This window comes from Fragaria vesca, unplaced genomic scaffold, assembly GCF_000184155.1.
Source record: "Fragaria vesca subsp. vesca unplaced genomic scaffold, FraVesHawaii_1.0 scf0513070, whole genome shotgun sequence".
In the NCBI taxonomy this organism is placed as follows: Eukaryota; Viridiplantae; Streptophyta; class Magnoliopsida; order Rosales; family Rosaceae; genus Fragaria; species Fragaria vesca.
Window position 1 is genome coordinate 309659 of NW_004443442.1, and position 17690 is coordinate 327348.

At 36.6% G+C, this 17690-nt stretch overlaps 2 protein-coding genes across 2 annotated transcripts; both read right to left on the bottom strand.

Annotated features, from left to right (window-relative positions):
* Positions 1-658: 658 nt before the first annotated feature.
* On the bottom strand, positions 659-12677 carry LOC101315111 (ribosome biogenesis protein BMS1 homolog). The gene is made up of 15 exons (XM_004309781.1): positions 12361-12677; positions 11882-12288; positions 11577-11787; positions 10362-10599; positions 9471-9931; positions 9108-9219; positions 8614-8810; positions 8180-8523; positions 7811-7907; positions 7523-7741; positions 4552-4791; positions 2199-2408; positions 1663-1932; positions 1344-1547; positions 659-1021 (listed from the first exon to the last, which is right to left on the bottom strand). Exons 1-15 carry the CDS (start codon positions 12619-12621, stop codon positions 857-859), a joined length of 3636 nt encoding a protein of 1211 aa, XP_004309829.1. The 5' UTR covers positions 12622-12677; the 3' UTR covers positions 659-856.
* A 718-nt stretch (positions 12678-13395) lies between these two features.
* On the bottom strand, positions 13396-17339 carry LOC101315399 (peptidyl-prolyl cis-trans isomerase FKBP16-3, chloroplastic-like). Its single transcript, XM_004309782.1, has 7 exons — positions 17235-17339; positions 16908-17143; positions 16281-16364; positions 15486-15535; positions 14593-14641; positions 14077-14151; positions 13396-13529 (listed from the first exon to the last, which is right to left on the bottom strand). The coding sequence occupies exons 1-7, from the start codon at positions 17302-17304 to the stop codon at positions 13410-13412; spliced, it is 684 nt and encodes a 227-aa protein (XP_004309830.1). The 5' UTR covers positions 17305-17339; the 3' UTR covers positions 13396-13409.
* Between the last annotated feature and the right edge of the window lie 351 nt (positions 17340-17690).

The following is a 17690-nucleotide window of genomic DNA, read 5'->3' on the forward strand; positions in this document are numbered from 1 at the left end:
GCTCAAAATGACACAAACCCTTGCCCTGTAGGCCAAACAACTCCCAATGTCTACGGTGAAAATGACTCCCAGTAAGACCCAGTTTGGTGACATCTACAACAACACTGCCGCCTCAGCGAACTCTCAACACTGTCAACTATGCCAAGTGCGCGCAACGTCACCTCTATCACGGCTTCTCCCATCTTGACAGTAGATGGAAGGAACAAGCCCGAATTGTGGCCTCTAGACGAAGGCTATATCACAAACTTCCAGCCACCCTCTGCTAAGCCATCACCACCAGGTACCACGAGTGTTCCAATGCTGCCGTTAAACTCAACAACAGAGGCAATAGGAAAAAGACCGGAGCCTATGCCCTATGGTTAGGAAGTACCAACAAACAGCTAGTCACACTTCAACATCGTTTACTGTACTGCTACTTCCTAAACTCCCAATGGTAGGATCCCAAACTTGATTTTCAACTGGCCATCAGAGAGAAGGTTGGAGTAGGAAAAACCATTTTTGTTTTTGGACAAGTCTAGAAGGAAAAACAAAACAAAAAGGTACAAAAATAATCCAAATATGTTTGCTCTCAATATACCAACTTCCTCATAAAAAATCAACTAATACCAACACAATTCACATGCTAACAGAATGAATTTGCGTTCTTGCTTTCTTCTACAAAAAAAAAAAAAAAAAAAAAAAAATTAGCGCTCTTGCTTGGTCCATGACTCAGTAAATGGATATATATCCAAATCACGTCTTTGACCCAGCATGAAATCCAAGACTGCAACAAATTTGCGCTCTTCATGCTTCTACTTCTAGCCCTGCTGTTTGAAGGCATACTGCGATTTAATTAAAAAGTTGTTGCAGACTACCATCAGTCCTCGGCACGTCTCCTCATTTTCTTCTGAGCTTTGTCTTGCACCCGGTATCTCTCTCGTCGTTCTTCTCTCTGGCGCTTTCTTGACACCTGCTCATCTTTGGCTTTCTGTACTTCAATTTCTTTTCTTTTTTTCTCATCCTTTATCTTGCGCTTCTTTAACTGCAAGACCATGTGAAGTTGACACAATTAACTTTCAAAAGTCCGTAAAAATTGACACAAAATCTACAACTAGAAAACCGTATATTATACATTCACCACACATCACGTAATTAAAATGTTAATTATCAAGACCAATAAACACACCAATAGGTAGGCCAATGGAAATAAAACATTTCTAGATAGTTATTGATTTACCAAGTAGATTTACAGAAAACTCAGTTATGTGAAAACCTCTTTTAGTTGTGTATGAGCACCCAATTTGATTTATAACAAATTTGACCATCGACAATGATGTTTGGGAAGACAGTATTAGTATAAATACCTTGTCAGATCTGATTAACATAAGATTTTGAACCAGAGCAGATATTTTCAATTCATAAGGCTCCCTCACAACAGCTCTTCTATCTTCAAGAAGTTTTTTCTTTCTACTCGGTGTGTCCTTAGGCTTTGATTTAAATGGAAGATTTTTTTGTATCGCTTTGGGAATCACCAGTGGGTTGAACTTCCTCTGCTTCCTTTCAATTGGCTGTTGAGCAAGCAAGAAAAATTTAGTTAATCAATCAGACAAATTTAGTCAAGTAAACGAGTACTATTTGTCAAACGGAGTGTGCCACTGCACTGCTCATCTTTACATGACATACCTTGTAGAGTGAATCTTTGTTAACAGGAATAGGAATATTGCGTTCTCTCCTCAACTCAGCTACAGTTTTCATCCCTTGCCAGGTGTGATCACGGGGTTGCAGAGATGTGGTTAATGGGTTATAGAAGCAAGGAACATCAACCTGAGTCCACGCGCGCAGAAACACAATATCACTCATCTTAATTTTGTCCTCAAAAGTACACCTAACAATTCCTTCCTTAGGTTGTCCACCCATCTTTTTCGGTTGGTTACCGATTTCTTCTTTTGCAGCCTGGCCAGATCATTGAAAATTAATCAACATTACAGACCATATAAAAAGATGTCTGGTCACAATGCCAGTGCAACAGTATTAGATGCCAAAATATTTTTGACAGCCTATTAAACCATGATTCAATGCCAGATTCAACCTATGACTTTGTGAATCAATAGCTATCACTTGAGTATCTTTTGAAAGAAAATGCAACCAACAGATTCCTAAACAAAATAACTTCAGCAGAGATAAGAGCCTGAAGATAGATATTTCAAAATGATCCATACCTTTTTCACCTGCCCTCGGATGCCACTGACTGTTCGAACAGAAGCACCTTCAAATCGAGCTATTTCAAGATCTGAGGTAAACATATCTTTTATAAGTGCTGTATTCTTAAATATCTTGCAAGGGTAACCAACTAGTTTGAGTTTCTTCACTATTCGGGATGCATGGTTGAACTCAAGCACAACTCCTGTGGCGGTGATCCTAAACGTCGCCTGGCCAACCAAACGGGAACACCATAAAGAACATGCTTGTTATCAGAACATGAGATAAAACTAAGATAAATAACTCTGGCATGAGGGAGCACTACATTTTGTTTTTGAAAACATATAGAACAGAAATCTGGATTCCTATGATCAACCAACGATGCTGAACTGGACGAAATAAAAGGAACATTGAGAATTCTATGATGTTGATGCAAATGAACTTTTTGCTCGTAATCTGCTATTGTGGAACTGAAAAGGAGCAGTGAGTGAGTTGAGGCACTGTAATTTAAGATTTTCAGTCTGTTCTTTTTATTTTCTTTCTTTCTTTGGTTGGTACAATGTCTTTTCATTTTATGTTGCTTAGACTGAAAAATTCTCTGTACTTGCTCCTGCTTTCTATCAGTTGTGGACTCTACTATGACCAGTTTCCTTCAAAAACTTTTGGGATGGTGGACCTGTATTCATCTTAAAACTTAAATCAAAGAGAGCATGTTTCCCCTCAGGCCAATCTGTCTTGTTATAGAGTAAGAATGTATTCAACTGAATTAGTATTCAGAAAAGAAATAACAGAGATTCTACCATTGCATTTGTGCACCAAACTATCTTAATATAGAGATCTATTTTGGACCCGCCATCACCACTATGCTATGGTCAATCTCTTTTTAGTTCTCCAGTAAGTATCATCTACACCACCAACGCTATTCTATGAACCAGATCATTTCATTTCAGATCCCCTACCAGGATCGTTTACAAATCAGAGGGGGCTTTGTTTCTCCCTGCAGTTGTAGAGGGGATTACTTAAAAATCGTCCTCTCCTGGTGTAGGTTCACTTAACTAACACTAACTTTGTCCCATGTTTGCCACAGTAAGTTCTAAACAGTTGTAAGAAGCAGAACTAGTCAATTTTCCAGAAATACTTTATAAATGACAGAAAGAAAAAACCAAGAAACTATAAGAATAAAATCCAAAAAGCACCGATCAATAGCTCCAAATCAAGAAACCTCAGAGATATTCAACTGATAACTTTATGCAGTTCCAATATACAAAATGATGACACTCCAACAGCATAGGGCCTGTCCGGTAACGTTTTGAAACCAATTCTCAAAAGTAATTTTTTAACAATAAAAATGAGAATATAATTTTCAATATTGAAAATGTAGCCAGTAGTTTAATATTTTCTGTATTTTCTAAACAACGAGAATGAAAAAGTGAAAATGTCAAATTGATGTTTACAGTTTTTCTTCGTAAAAGTTGTAAACATTTTCATTTTAAAATTTCCACGTTTTGAGAAATGTCTCACCAAACACATTTTCATTTTCAAAACTGAAATTACAAGCATAAAAACACCACCTTAAAAACTTCAAAAGAACAACCCAAATATTATTGAATTGCAGATTACCCAAATACAAGATAGTGAAGATACCCATCCAAAATTAACCCAAAATCAGAGTGTGGGAGTCATGCAGAGATAGAATAAAAAATTTGGATGGGTTCTCATGCTTTCCAATTTTTTTTTCTTTCTTATCTGTTAAATATGCTTTGCAGATTTGAAGGAAGAAATAAGTGCAGGTTGATTATATAAAGGGGAGAACAAATGGCTGCTTTTTGACAGGCTTAGTTTGTCTTATTGTGGGTTACAACTTTTCAGTGCCCTTAAATATGCTTTGCAGATTTGAAGGAAGAAAAGTGCAGGTTGATTATATAAAGGGGAGAACAAATGGCTGCTTTTTGACAGGTTTAGTTTGTCTTACTGTGGGTACAACTTTTCAAGGCCCTTAGATAAGGTGAGGAAAGGAGGTTGAGAAAATGAACCGGTGCTACCCAGTACCAGTAAAGTTTAGCACTACTTCAAAGCAAACACAGTTCAATGAATATAATACCTCTTGTCTAGCACAGTGCCGGTTAATCCCAGAAATCAAACGGGCCCAAACAGAAAATGGGTAACTGTTGAGCCAATGTTTCGGTAATGTGCACATTATTTTATTATTTATTATGATGATCAATGAAAGCAACACAAAAGATAGACTTGATATTGGATCAAATACCTTAAGTTCTCGTTATATTGACAAAGTTTTCCATCTGATGGTACGTGTAAATGTATATCGATCAAAACAAAAAAACTAAAAGAAACAGAAAACAAAGCTGTCCAAACCTGATTGTTTGATAAATTTTGGAAAGCAACCAGACCAGTATTGGGAGGGGCAAGAGGACCCCAAAACATTGCCAGGCAATGCATGTGTTCTGGAGTGTACTTAAGCATGCGATGCCTTCCATTGCAATCTTCAATGGCATAAACAGGAATTGTTTGGTAACGTCTCCACCCAAGAGATACAATGATGGGGTCACTAGTCTTTAGCACTTTCTTGTGCCATCTGTGCCGCTTTAACCTGACCTGGTAGAACATATAAGAACAGAACATTGCAAAAGATGAAAAATTACAAGTGAGAAGTTTAGTTGATCACTAAATTACAAACAAGCTATTATATCAAGTTGGACCTGCACATCTGAGCAATCTATAGCCCCTTGGCATGTTTAGACAGTATTAGGAACTTCAAAGTTAAGATTATATTTGTTATCTAAAATCTTAGATTGTGGTAGAACATAACACAACATGGCAAAAGATGAGAACTCCAATTATAAGATTATTGATCACTCAACTACAAAACATGCTATTGTTACTACAAAGTGCTTACTATGAACAAAATATGTGATTTTTCAAGTAAGGTTGGCCCTGCACTTCTTGCTCATATGAGGAAACACATTACAATCTATAGCCGTTTGCATGTGTAGACAGCATTAGGAACTTATATGTTCAGATTTTTTATTATAAAATCACATTTACAAGATACCAATCAGTCAACCATGCTTAGGGTGATACTAATTCTCATGCTTACTGTTAATGAGGACATCACAGTCAAACCTTTTAAGGCTTATGAGCAAAAGAAATTGAAAAAGAGAGCACCTGATCATTCCCTTTGCATATGGCCTGATTGCTAGCTCTCAATATAATTTTCCCAGATTGGAGGGAAAGCCAAGTCTGATTCTAGAATTCTCTAAGCTTCTTGTGTCTTTTGAGATTTCAATTCCAGTTTAGAAGTTTTAAGATATCCTTTATTAGGTCTTTTATGCTTCAGTTTTGGAACTTTAAGAGTCCTAATGAGTCTTTAATGCTAGTTAGTGTCAGCTCTAGCATATATAAGTGTAAGTGCCTAATGGCTGGTCATGTTATGTTAATTATCAGTGTTTCTGAGTTGCCTATGAAAGGATAGTCGAGAAGCCTAGTTTTGGGTGAGAGAACTGGGAGTGATTCCTAATTCCAAGTGTTATTTGTGTGTTTAAAGCCCTCAGCCGTAGAGCTTGTTGATCCTGGTGTCTTGGCAGTCAGTATACTGCATCAAGTGTGCCTTGAGATAAGTGAGAAAGATTTTAGTTGCAATTTCTGTCACTCATGAGATGGTCAACCAGATCAGGAAAAAAAAACCGGATAGTCATCTAAGGCCCCGTTTGGGATTGCTTTTTGCTTCTAAAAAATCAGCTTCTATCTAAAACTTTTTATTTAACAGTGTTCAGTAAATTCAAGAAAAGCAGCTTTTTTTTTGAAATTTTACAGGTCACTGACAGCATATTTTAAAAGCAACCTTGAGGTTGCTTTTAGAAGCTGCTGTCATTAAAAACACACAGTCATTAAAAACACACAGGAAAATAATATTTTAATACCTTAACAGCACTTTTGAAAGTAATATTTACCAAACACAAAATTGTTTTAATTCACATCTGATTGTTTTCACAACACAGCAGCAGCAGTTTTTTGTTTTTTAAGTCACAGCAATGCCAAACGAGCCCTAAATATATCTCAAGAAAGCCTATGACCACAGTAAAATTGGGCAGTATACAGTAACATGTACAATTAACAATAAAAAAGGTTCCAAAGGAAAGGCATCTCTGTCATAAACCTACCTTGTTTGCGTTGAACTTTTTAGATTACATCTTGGAAAATATAGGTTTTGGACTTGGAAGGAGAAACTATAGTAGACAAATCTAAAATTTGTAGACAAGAAGAATTTTTTTTTTTCATATTTGATAGTAATAGAAAGATCAAGAAGAATTCTTTTTGTTTTCAGGGGAGCAAGACAAGGTGATCCCCAATACACTTGTGGTGGATCTCTTAAGCAGACTTATAAAGAGAGCATGGGATTGTAAATTGATGAAGATCTAATAGTTAGAAAAGAAAAGGTAGAAATTACACTTTTCAATCCAGTTGTAGAGAAAGTTGAGAAGAGAATTAATTTGAAAAAGGTTATTTAATCGACAGGGCGGAGGCTATTTAATTCAAGCAGTTCTAGAGTCTTTATTTCCACTTCCCGTGGGAATGTAATGGAGGTGGAGGAGGTAAGAGGGATCGACAAGTTTGGTGGAAGATTGTGTTGCTTAAAAGAAAGGTGAGAGGAGGCCTGAGAATTAGGAACTTATCAGCGAGGAATAAGTCTTTCATAAGAAGGAGATGGAAGTTTTAGAATTTTTCCTGCAAATTTTCGTAGTTCCTAATTAGTGACACTTCAGATCCGGTCTTTGTTCGAGCAAAAATCCTTTGCACAAGTAAGGTCAACGTGTTAAAATGGCTTGTGGACATGGGAGGGTGACTGCCTGGTATATTCTCCAAAAGAGAAACACAACTGTTTCTCTCCCTAATGTTGTGCTTTGTGCAGATCTTCAGAGAATTGAGGGACATTTGAGTTGTAGTCTAGAGCTCTATGGCTTGTATTAGGGACAATTGAGGATAAACTGTTGTTTCTTTTCAAAGAAAAAAAAACCACCTATGGGTTACCATACTCTAGCTTTCATCCAATCACCTACTGTGTCTCAAGTTATCTAGTATTTCAGCAACCCTATCAGCAGCCTTAAATGTGCAGAGCATACTGGAGAGCGAAGGGAAAAAACAATAAAAACCAAACCCAATAAAATAAGTACTTTACACTAACCTGCATGTGAGTAGTTCTAATTGTTTAAAATTACCCTATCGCAATAAAAAATTTAGGCAGCTTTCTTAAATTAGCAAACCGAAAATGGGATGGCATAAAACAATAGAAAGACCCAAAAAATAAGTACTTTCAATTACAACTAACCTGCATGTATCCAGTGCTTTCTTCCCCGAGACCAATTCCTCCAACCAAAATAGGATGACAGGGATGAAAATATTCATACATCTCATACGGAACATCATGAACTTCCAACCGAAGGTAAGTCCCTGTCTGGAAACCCTCTACCTCTAATCGGGTGCCCTCATCAAGGTCATTGAGTTCAGCTATATTCATTTGCTTCCGAAGTTCAATCTCCTCCTTCAACTGAAAGAATTTGGCGTAAGCTCCACCAGTTAGTATAGAAATGATCTAGGATCGAAGATAGAAACTTACCTTGTCAACATAGCTGCTTTCTTTTGCTCGATCTCGTCCAAACTGGCTTACTTGTGTATCATCAGGTTCCCCTTCACTTGTATCAGGATCGTCATATGTAGGTACAGTCAAGGTCAAAAAAGAAATTCCCGTTTAACATGCAAGACACTAGAGAGTTCAACTACATGTCTACACTATATGACTGTTACGTATGAACAACGTGATGTAACAAAGAACCTTGAATATGAACCCATCAATCTAACCCAAACACAAATGAAGCAATGAAGATGTAATCCACAAGAACTCTTTTTTGGTTTTTGGCAGAAGATACGGTAAAAGAGAATAAGATAGTTTGATAACTATAAGAAACCTTTGGTGTTAAAAGGATATTGAGCATCAAACTTGGCACGAAGAGCAAGCTTTTTAAGCCTCCGCTCTTCCTCATCTAAGCCAGCTTTCTTCTTGTTTGCAACTTTGCTTGTATCATTAGCATTGTATCCATCATGCTTCTCACCCGTTTCCAGATCTTCAAAGTCACCAAATACAGCATCTTCCTCTTCATTTTCAAATGTAGCCGGGTCTTGATTTCTCTTAGCAGCCTTTGACCAATCACCAGTGACAAAACGATTGCGCACAACTTCTATAAGCTTTTTATCATTCCAATCTTTGATTGAAGGATTTGTAAATTTGGAAGAGTCCTCAACATTGCACTTTCCTACTTCTACTGTATGTTTCTGCAATAAACAGGCAAAGAAAATGATAAACAAACAACGGCCACCAACCATTTTTTGTAAAAACTATAAACAGCACACTCTACAACAAACCTTGATCTCGTCCCCTTTTGGCTTAAAAAAGTCTTCTCCGTCACTTTCCTCATCTGCACTACTGTCTTGTTCTTCATTGGCTTTAGTTGAAACCGACAAAGATTTCCCATATACAAGTTGCATAAGGTTAGTGGTTTGTCTTGAGAATGTCCGTTCTGCCAAAGACTCTTTCCACTTTGCTATGTTTCCCACGTCATCTAGTACGAGGCCAAAAAGGGTAAAACATTAGGCACAGAATGATAATTTCATTTTCCATGCAGTCTGGAACAACAATTGAGAGATTACAATGCATAAGCCATTGGTGAATGAATTTTTTTAATTTATCCATTGCAAATCCATAGTATTACCATTTGTTTAATAGCACATGAATCAGGGCTTTTGTAAAATAGAGCAACCAGATTACAAAGGCCTTAATTGTTATCAAACCTTAGTATGGTTCTTGCTAAGAAAATGGGAACACAACTACATAAAAAAATTGATATAGAAGTATGTACCATCTGTCTCATGGATTTCTCTATTTTCCTCTGAAGACTCTGACCCAGAAGAGGTATGATTATCTGCATCACTATCACCACCATCGTCATCATCTTCCGACTCTTCTGAATCCTATAATAAAGCATGAAAGATTATTATAGACCAATATCATGGCTTGTATTTTTATCATGGTGCAAGCCATCTAGTAAAAGGTGCAACAACATAAAAGCATTCGTGCAATCCCCAATTGAAAACTTATCACCAGGATAGCATAATGTAAAGACAAAATAGAATAAAAGGATTATAAAGAAATAAAACATTGCGGTTCTTTAGTACCACCTAACCATGACCAGCCCATAATGATGCTATTAAGCTATGCTCACCTCCATATCAGTAGGATTAAGATCATTTTCAAAGACTACTTTTCTCCTTGACCTTCCTTCATGAAACTCAACATGTTCCTTCAAGTGACCTTTAAGATTAACATCATCTCGATCTGATACATCACCATTTTCTCTATCAGATTCACTAGAATCATTTTTAGTTATTGCAACATTATGAGCACCATCATTCTGAAAAGATATTGATTCTGAGCCATCAATATCCTCAACATCACTTTCCTGACCAGACCCACCAGCTTTCATCGCTTCCTCAAACTGATGTTCCTCTAAAGGCTCTATCATTCGAACTCTTTCTCTGGATTTGTCATTGTTATCATTTTGAGGTTCCGATTTCGGTTTCTGGACATAAAAGTTAATGATGCTCTGCTCCAACTTTTCATCAAGCGAATATTTTGGGTTTTGAAGACTTTTAACCATGCTCACACCCGCATCATCATGCTCTCCTGCGAGACAGACCCAAGTATTCAACATATGAAAATGATGGAAGTAAAAAACGAGGACAAAAACTTCATATTGCATTAAGAACTTAAATGTGTCTAGTGAATAATTAAAACAATAAAAGACAACTTCACATTAAGAACAAAATGGTGACACTGAGTGCACTAGAAATAAAATGTGGTATTCTTCAAAAAATCACAAAAAGAATAGAAAAGAAGGGTAAAGCTAAGGTCCGTTAACAATTCACATAAGTGTTCTATTTTATGTAATATTTACCACTTTGAGGAATCATGTTACCACTTTATGGTAACCATGAAATAGTCCCCCTTCTAAGTCAATAAGGTTGTTCTTTAGAGTACAGTAGGTTACTAAGTCCTAAAAGTGGTTTTGTCATATATAAAAATATTGAAGAATTTCCCATAAAAGAAAACCAACCTTTGTTCATTGCTTTACCCTTTTCATCCTGTTTTGAAAACTGAACAGAGTGATCATTCAAATTTATATACACTGCATCTTTGTCATACATGAGATCCCCAAGCCCAGACATAGGCGCATAAAACAGTTTTTCTTTATCACGCAGCCCCTTCTTTTTGGCCGCTGAGGGTAAAGGACACGGATCAGCTAAGCCTGTCATACCGGCAACACTGTAATCACCAACACCTGCAATATGAATCTGATAGAAAATGTACATCAGAAAAATACATCATTCCAACCAAAACAACAGAACATTAACTGTAATCACCAACTATGTGAATCTGGGCAATATACAAAACATAAACATGTCATTCAAACTGACTGGACATCGATGAAAACCTAGTTCATAGGGTTAAGGAATGTGAGACACCGAATTTTAAGAAATGCATTATTATATCTCTTTACTAAACAGTCGATCTGTCCAAAATGATTAGACACATTATAATCGATCTCACAAATTGTTTGGTGATAAATCCTACATAGAATTTTTGTTTTCAACTAAAAGGCGTAATATTAGAACTTTTATTTATTCCTATACTAAACCATCAATCTGTCCGAAATTCTACGGCACATTATATCCAATCTCACAAATTGTTCGGTAACAAATCTTGTAACTATAGATTTAAAGTACACATAATATTTTTCTTTTTGAAAGGCATGAAAAATAATATTAGAAATGATAAATCCACAGGTTATTTAAAAGCCTAAAACCTTCAGAAACCATCCAATAAGGCAGTCTAAATATGAACTGAACGTCCAAAGCTACATTCCCCATTCCATTCAATCGAATTCTTTTTACTCTGTTACGTCTGAAACAATTTCTTAGAAATAAATGTCGAACAGAATGTACTTACGTCTAATTTGTTAAAAATAATCTTGATAAGAGAGACCAAGAAAAATTCCTGGATAGTATCATTCTGATTCTCTAGTGTAATTAAAATAAAAATCTGAAAATGAGTTCAAACAAAAATCCAGAGTATGAGAGGAATATTTTAGAATAACCATCCATGATATAAATTACTTGAGAAAATTGTACTTGTAACCCTCTCCTGGTTGGAAAACATTGAAACAATCTATCTAAAGCTAGAACCAAGTTCTGATCTGGTCTTCATAGAACCGAGTATATTTTGATTATAAAAATTATGAACAGTGAAAGCAAGAACAGAGTCATAATACCTTTGTTCCTTTTTTCATGTTACACCCCCGCAGATAACCATAAAGTGTGATATTTCTATCACATTTCTTATTCAAGCGCACTTTCTCAGGGGGAGTGATATCTTCAAAACGATCTACTAGAACATAAGGATGAGCAGTTCTCCAAGACAAAGGATGAAACTTCATAACAGATATGAAACGAGCGAGATTGTGAATTTCACGTTTGACGTACCTATTTGATAAAAAAGGGCAAAAGAAGAACAAAATGAAATCAACAAGAGCAATAACATGAATGAGATGACAAATAGAGAAAACTGATTACTTACTTTTCATGAATAAGACCTGATAAATAAAACAACTTAGCACCGTCATATATTTCAGTCCAGAAGCGATGCTTGAGATGCTGCTTTGTTTTCCTGAGTTTCTTTGCATCTTTGAAGTTATCAAGGTGAGTGAGAACTCCCATGACCTTTGGGAAGCCATGAACTTGCAATATATTAAGGAACTCAAAAGTTTCCATTTCGAAACCATAGCTTCCATCGATAAGAAGCAATGCTAAATCAGCGAACTTAGCGGCATCAATCATACCATTGATATCATTGGGGCACTCCACAAACTGAAGGCGGCGCTGCTTCCCTGATACAATGGTGATGGGGCCTTGGACACTGGCACTGGGTAAATCATGTTTGGTGTAATGCTTTACGAGGCACTTAATCAGCAGAGACTTGCCAACCTAACACATAATAATCGAATCGAAATCAGAGAATGAAAGAAAGAAAGGAAAGAGGTTGACCAAGGATGGTACCTTGGGAGGTCCATGGACAAGAACAACAAAGGGAGGCGGGTCGAGGCCGTAAGAGCGATCAATGGTGGGAAGATGAAGTCTGCGCTGCTCTTTCTCGACGGCGCGAGACTGGAGACGCTTGGCTTTCACAGTGGAGCTGAAAGCGAATGCCTTGGGGTTGTGCTCTTTCTGGGGCTTCTTATTCTTCTTGTTGGCCTTGGCACCCGACTGCCGGGACCTGTGAGCCTTGTGCGACCGCTCACTACTCCTGCCATCTATCATCTCCTCCTCTCTAAAACCCTACCAAAGGCGCTCTCTCTCTGTTAGGTTTCTCTTTTTCAGTTTCTCTTCCCTACGTTTTATTTATAATCTTGCTTTGGGCCGGCCCAGAACATGGCCCAGTTCTGGACATTGTCTAACAGAAACATGATAAAACAGCTTCAGCATCTCTCCTTTATGTCATCAATTAAACCATGCCTTGCTGAAATAATAGCAGTCACAGCTTCCATGCAATCTGTTTCAAGTTCAACAACAATATCCATCATCTTCAAGTATCGATGAAGCAGTTTGAGGCCTTCTTCAATGGCCATAAGCTCCACATGCTTTGGATATTTAGTTTCTTTGATAATATTCAAGTGGAAAACTGTTTTGATTTTCATATAGGCATATGATATTACCGATAAATCCGAGTAATGTTGCTCGGGAAGTAATGGTGGTTTTTGCCATCAGAGTTCGTGATCATAGGCAATGTAACCATTTGCCATCTAGGATTTCAGAATCTCAGCAGCATAAGGATGGTCATAAAGAGGTGTGATCTTCATTTGCGCGGAGGCCTTAATAATCTCCTGAATCTCATACCGAAATATGTGCAGTTTGGACATCAATAATAAAAAGCAGTGGAGTGGACAATGACTGTTTTGAAGGTCTGAAGGGTGCCAATACAGATCCCTAAAATAATAAACAAATTGATACAAACGCTATTGCTTACATTCCATGCGCTCCAGTTTTAAAAGATGAAATAGTAGTAATAAATCAACAAATATAGAAACAAAGCAGATGTACCAATTCTCTCACTCTTCATCAATTTCAAGTCCCGGTACGTATTCCAAACTCACATCGAAAACCACTGGACTACTTGGTGCCACCCTTGGTCTTCCTGGAGCTGAATTGAGACCCTTGGGAAAGGCCAACTAGTGAAAGGCAGTAAAAACACAGTCAAATATTATAACTGCCATAATCAGTTATGTTACAATAATCATTGTCATGAGCTCGTTGGGGAATTTCGATGCAGTATTACCATGATTTATCGGAAAAAAAAAATGCAGATAGTTCAGACATGGTAAAGAAAATTTCATTTTTTCGATGATATACATAAAGAAAGCAAAAAAGGAAATGTTTAAAGTAAAAGTTTCAATAGCAAAAGAATGAAAATGCATCATGAAGAGAACAGCTACAAGATGTCAAAAATTTTTGAATGATAATTTTCAGTTGTAAACTTGTAATTTGATTTGGTAATGATAAATTTGTATGCAGAATCATATGTATTACATATTATAAACTGTGAAGAATTTGACTTCACATTGATACTATAGAGGGGATAGTAATACAATAGTTCAGAGTCCGGAATTAAGCAGACAAGCACATATAGTCAATTCTTTCTTCATTTTTTTTTATTTACACACACACACAGACATACCCTGTTTGTCTCTTTATATTAAGATAACAAGAAAAACTTACAGATCCTGGGATGTAGAGCCGCCGCTTCCCTCCTATTTTCATGGTCAAGATCCCTTCGTCAAGTCCCTTGATCACCTGTTCTTCTCATTTAGATTCTTTTAGGTGAAACCATTACATCGAATTGATTATGAGACAATTTCATTCAAAAGATGCAGCAACAATCCTTAAAATAGCAGTTCCATTATGTAAATGTAATGATCTAAAGGTTATCAACGCTGTGCCTTAAAAGTTTTTTTAATTGCAGTTTTCTAATTTTCATTTATTTGGTTTGTTTTTATTTACCATAACATGGATTGCCAAGACAACAGCTATACCTGAACCTCTAATTTGATTTATGTACTGGAAAACCAAACGAGATGTATTGTTCAGGAAGCAAATAGAGGCTCGAGTTCAATAGTATTTGAGCTACAAGTCACAAACATGACTCAGTATCATATATGTACAGTTCAGATTATGGTGACTGAGAGTGGTGTTATAGATGAAAACCAAATATTTGGAGAGATTTATAGACCTTACCTGACCAGAGCCAACACGAAATATATAAAGTTGACCCTTCTCCAATGAACTGCATAATTCAAGACAATATAAGAGTCAGAAACTGGAGCTTGTCTAAATTTCAACATAATTTCAAGCAGATGAAGTTTTATGGATGAAAAGAGAAAGGAGAAAAAAAATAAAGAAATCTCTATGTAAGAGCCGAAAGACTCATACATTAAATTAATCTTTATGAATAAGAAATTGATGCCAGAAGCTTAAAGCTTTTGACAGTGGCAATGTGAAGAAATTGGAGCATCCAACCTAACCAACTGGCAGTGGATGCCAAGTGCTTATTAGTTCTCATGCAAAGGGTTTAATTTTTCTATAATATGAAATACAATTCTCAATATGTGCTGTGGTTCGAGTCAAACATGTGTGTAACTTAAACTGTGGACATGGAGCATGTGTCTGACACTTCACCTAATAAAATGGGTTAAGTGAGCATGAAGAATTTGAGCATCCAAACCAAATGCAACCGGTAAAACCATATTCCTTTGCGTGTGAGGTTATATGGTTGTGGCCTTGTGGGATTACTCAATCATCACAATAAGCACAACATAAGTTTTAATAACCGGTAGTGTGCTAGCAGTAATTCTTTTTTGTTGGTGAAAAATACAGAGGTTTTTGAGAATCATAGAAGGGAGAAGCAGGTATTATGGGACAAAAACCAATGTTTGTGTCTTCACTTTGGTTTCCAGCACCAGAATCTTCTGAATTTTGGGGAGATACCATTTTTCTCCATCTTCTAATTAAGTTACATTTATTTACTCAATTATTTCTTCAAAAATTCTCAGTTTTTCATCATCAAAAGGAATGATGTAGTCTATATGCATTTCTCCATTTTTTAGTTCTTTTTCTAACAATGAGCTAACCTGTCAAATATTTGTCCAGACGGAACCATGGCGACATAATTCGCCGCCACCTGCATGTATAACACAGACAACCAAAGTTAAAAAGACAGAAACATAAAATACAGTGGTCTGGTCTTGGCAGATTGTGAGTATATACACATGCTTTTTAACTGGTTTCACAATCAATATAATCATTAGCCAGGCAAGTATTATATAATTCAACATATACTATGTAGGGGAAACACGATTCCACTACAGGAGGCCAAGTAAGTCCAAGGCTCATTACTTGAGCAATCCAATATACGTACAAACAAAGACCCATTTTCTGTAGAGATGTCAACACTTCAATGCTAAACATATGAAACTCCAAACTTTACAGATATCATAGGTTTCATAACTAGGCCAAACCCCATCTAACTAGGGAACCACCATCTTTATAGAGCAACCAGAATTTCTACATTTAGCTCATAAGAGTGGAGAGAAGATTGACCAGTGCAAGTATCACACACCTGTAGCTGCAGATGCTATAATAATGTCATTCTTTGAAGGATTGCAAAATTGTCCATAAATTTGGCTAACGGTGAAGAGTAGATATAATGGAGCCATAGGCAAAATTATAACATACTTTGTTTCATGAATTATCACAGGCAAGTTAAGTTCAGAACAGAACAAACATATGGGGGCTTGACCGACTTTAATATCCTTATTTTCTCTGTGTAACCTAAAACCCATTACCATGCTTGGAAGAAAGAAAACAATGCCATATTTTGTGGAGATTGAGATTAAAACAACTTCTAAATGAAAATTATTACACACCTGAAAACCAACAGGTGGACTGGGGCCTTGACCGACTTTAATATCCTTATACTGCAAACCAGACTCTGTAGTTACCATTGGGACCTTGAAAAAAAAGAGACAAATTTGAGCATACAGTTGTTAGTTTTTATAAACAGCAATAAGTTCTTCAAAGACATAAAATCACTCAACTCAAACAAAATTGTTTTCGTGTTCAGCAGATATATCCAATGCTTAGATTGATGTCCGGTGTATTGATCATATGAGCTGTTAAAGTTGAAAAAAAAAAAAAAAAAAATAGGTTCTTTGTGGTTTGAATCACAACACAGGTGCAATGTCACAGTGGCATTAACACTAGATTCTGTCTAAAAATTGCAAACTGCAGATGCTTCACAGACAAAGCATTTGAATGATTAAGCAAACAAGATTGTTTCTTATTTTTGGTCAAATACAAAGCATTCATCGCTTGGAAATTCTGTGAGTGAACATAAAAAGTGCCCCTAGCTTCAAAGTAGGACCCTTGTTTAATGTTAGAAGACACTGAAGGGAATTAACATGAAAAGGTTTGAGGTTATTTGCCTAGATTGAGTGTTGAAGAACAAATGAAAGACAAAGCAGGTAAAAGGGAGGGCAGCAATCTCACCATACATTTTCAAGCTGTTGTTCACAAGAATTATCACAAAGTCGAGGCTTTTCTTCTGGGGGCAACCCAGCTCCCTGGGCTTGAAATGAGTCCAGGACAAGGCAGCTTGAAAAACCAAAAAGGAAGGCAATGGCATCTCTCCGTTGGATTAGATTAAACTCTCCGGGGGTGGTTGTACTAAGTTGTAGCTTTGAAGATTGCATACTGTGACATCGATAATTCCTCTTCCCAGAATACGAACCTAACCGAAAGAAAGACATGCGCCAGTTCCATGATCATACTAATAATAAATATTGTGTTTAGAGCATTTAGGGGTGAAGAGTAAAGCATACCCAGGAGAGGTGGTCGTCTACTCTTGAGACTGAGACTGAGACTGGAAGTTGATGCCAAATTTGTGGCCATTCTCTCTTTCTTTCTTTCTTTCTTTCTCTCTTTCAAATGCCTGCTACTTCTGCCATTCTTTGTATAAAAGATAAAGATAGATAGCAAGATGAATATAAGCCATTGGATTTAAAATCTTCCTCCCATCCAACGTGTCAGCCCCCCAAAGCATTTGACCTCATGTATTCCTTTTCTTATTTTTCGCCCAGTATTTCTTCAAATCTGGATGCTTGTAGTATTGTCTGGTTTCATAGACAGATGTCAATGTGACATCTTGTTAATGCAGCTATTAGTAAGAATTCCAGTCGCATGCAAAATTGCAAATGAAATCATGGAGCAAGTTGTTATTCAGAAATGGATGATGGCTTGACGTACTGTGTGTGTGTATATATATATATATATATATA

What these genes read in the sequence shown, in the direction of transcription:
- LOC101315111 (XM_004309781.1), bottom strand. Translation starts at nt 12,621, where the DNA reads ATGATAGATGGCAGGAGTAGTGAGCGGTCGCACAAGGCTCACAGGTCC. An exon ending in AAAGCACTGGATACATGCAG is followed by an intron (nt 4,792 to 7,522) that starts GTTAGTTGTAAT and finishes ATGTTCTACCAG; the next exon opens with GTCAGGTTAAAGCGGCACAG. An exon ending in TGTTAATCAGATCTGACAAG is followed by an intron (nt 1,022 to 1,343) that starts GTATTTATACTA and finishes ATGGTCTTGCAG; the next exon opens with TTAAAGAAGCGCAAGATAAA.
- LOC101315399 (XM_004309782.1), bottom strand. Translation starts at nt 17,304, where the DNA reads ATGGCCACAAATTTGGCATCAACTTCCAGTCTCAGTCTCAGTCTCAAG. An exon ending in TAGACGACCACCTCTCCTGG is followed by an intron (nt 17,144 to 17,234) that starts GTATGCTTTACT and finishes TCTTTCGGTTAG; the next exon opens with GTTCGTATTCTGGGAAGAGG. An exon ending in TCTGGACAAATATTTGACAG is followed by an intron (nt 14,642 to 15,485) that starts GTTAGCTCATTG and finishes TGAATTATGCAG; the next exon opens with TTCATTGGAGAAGGGTCAAC.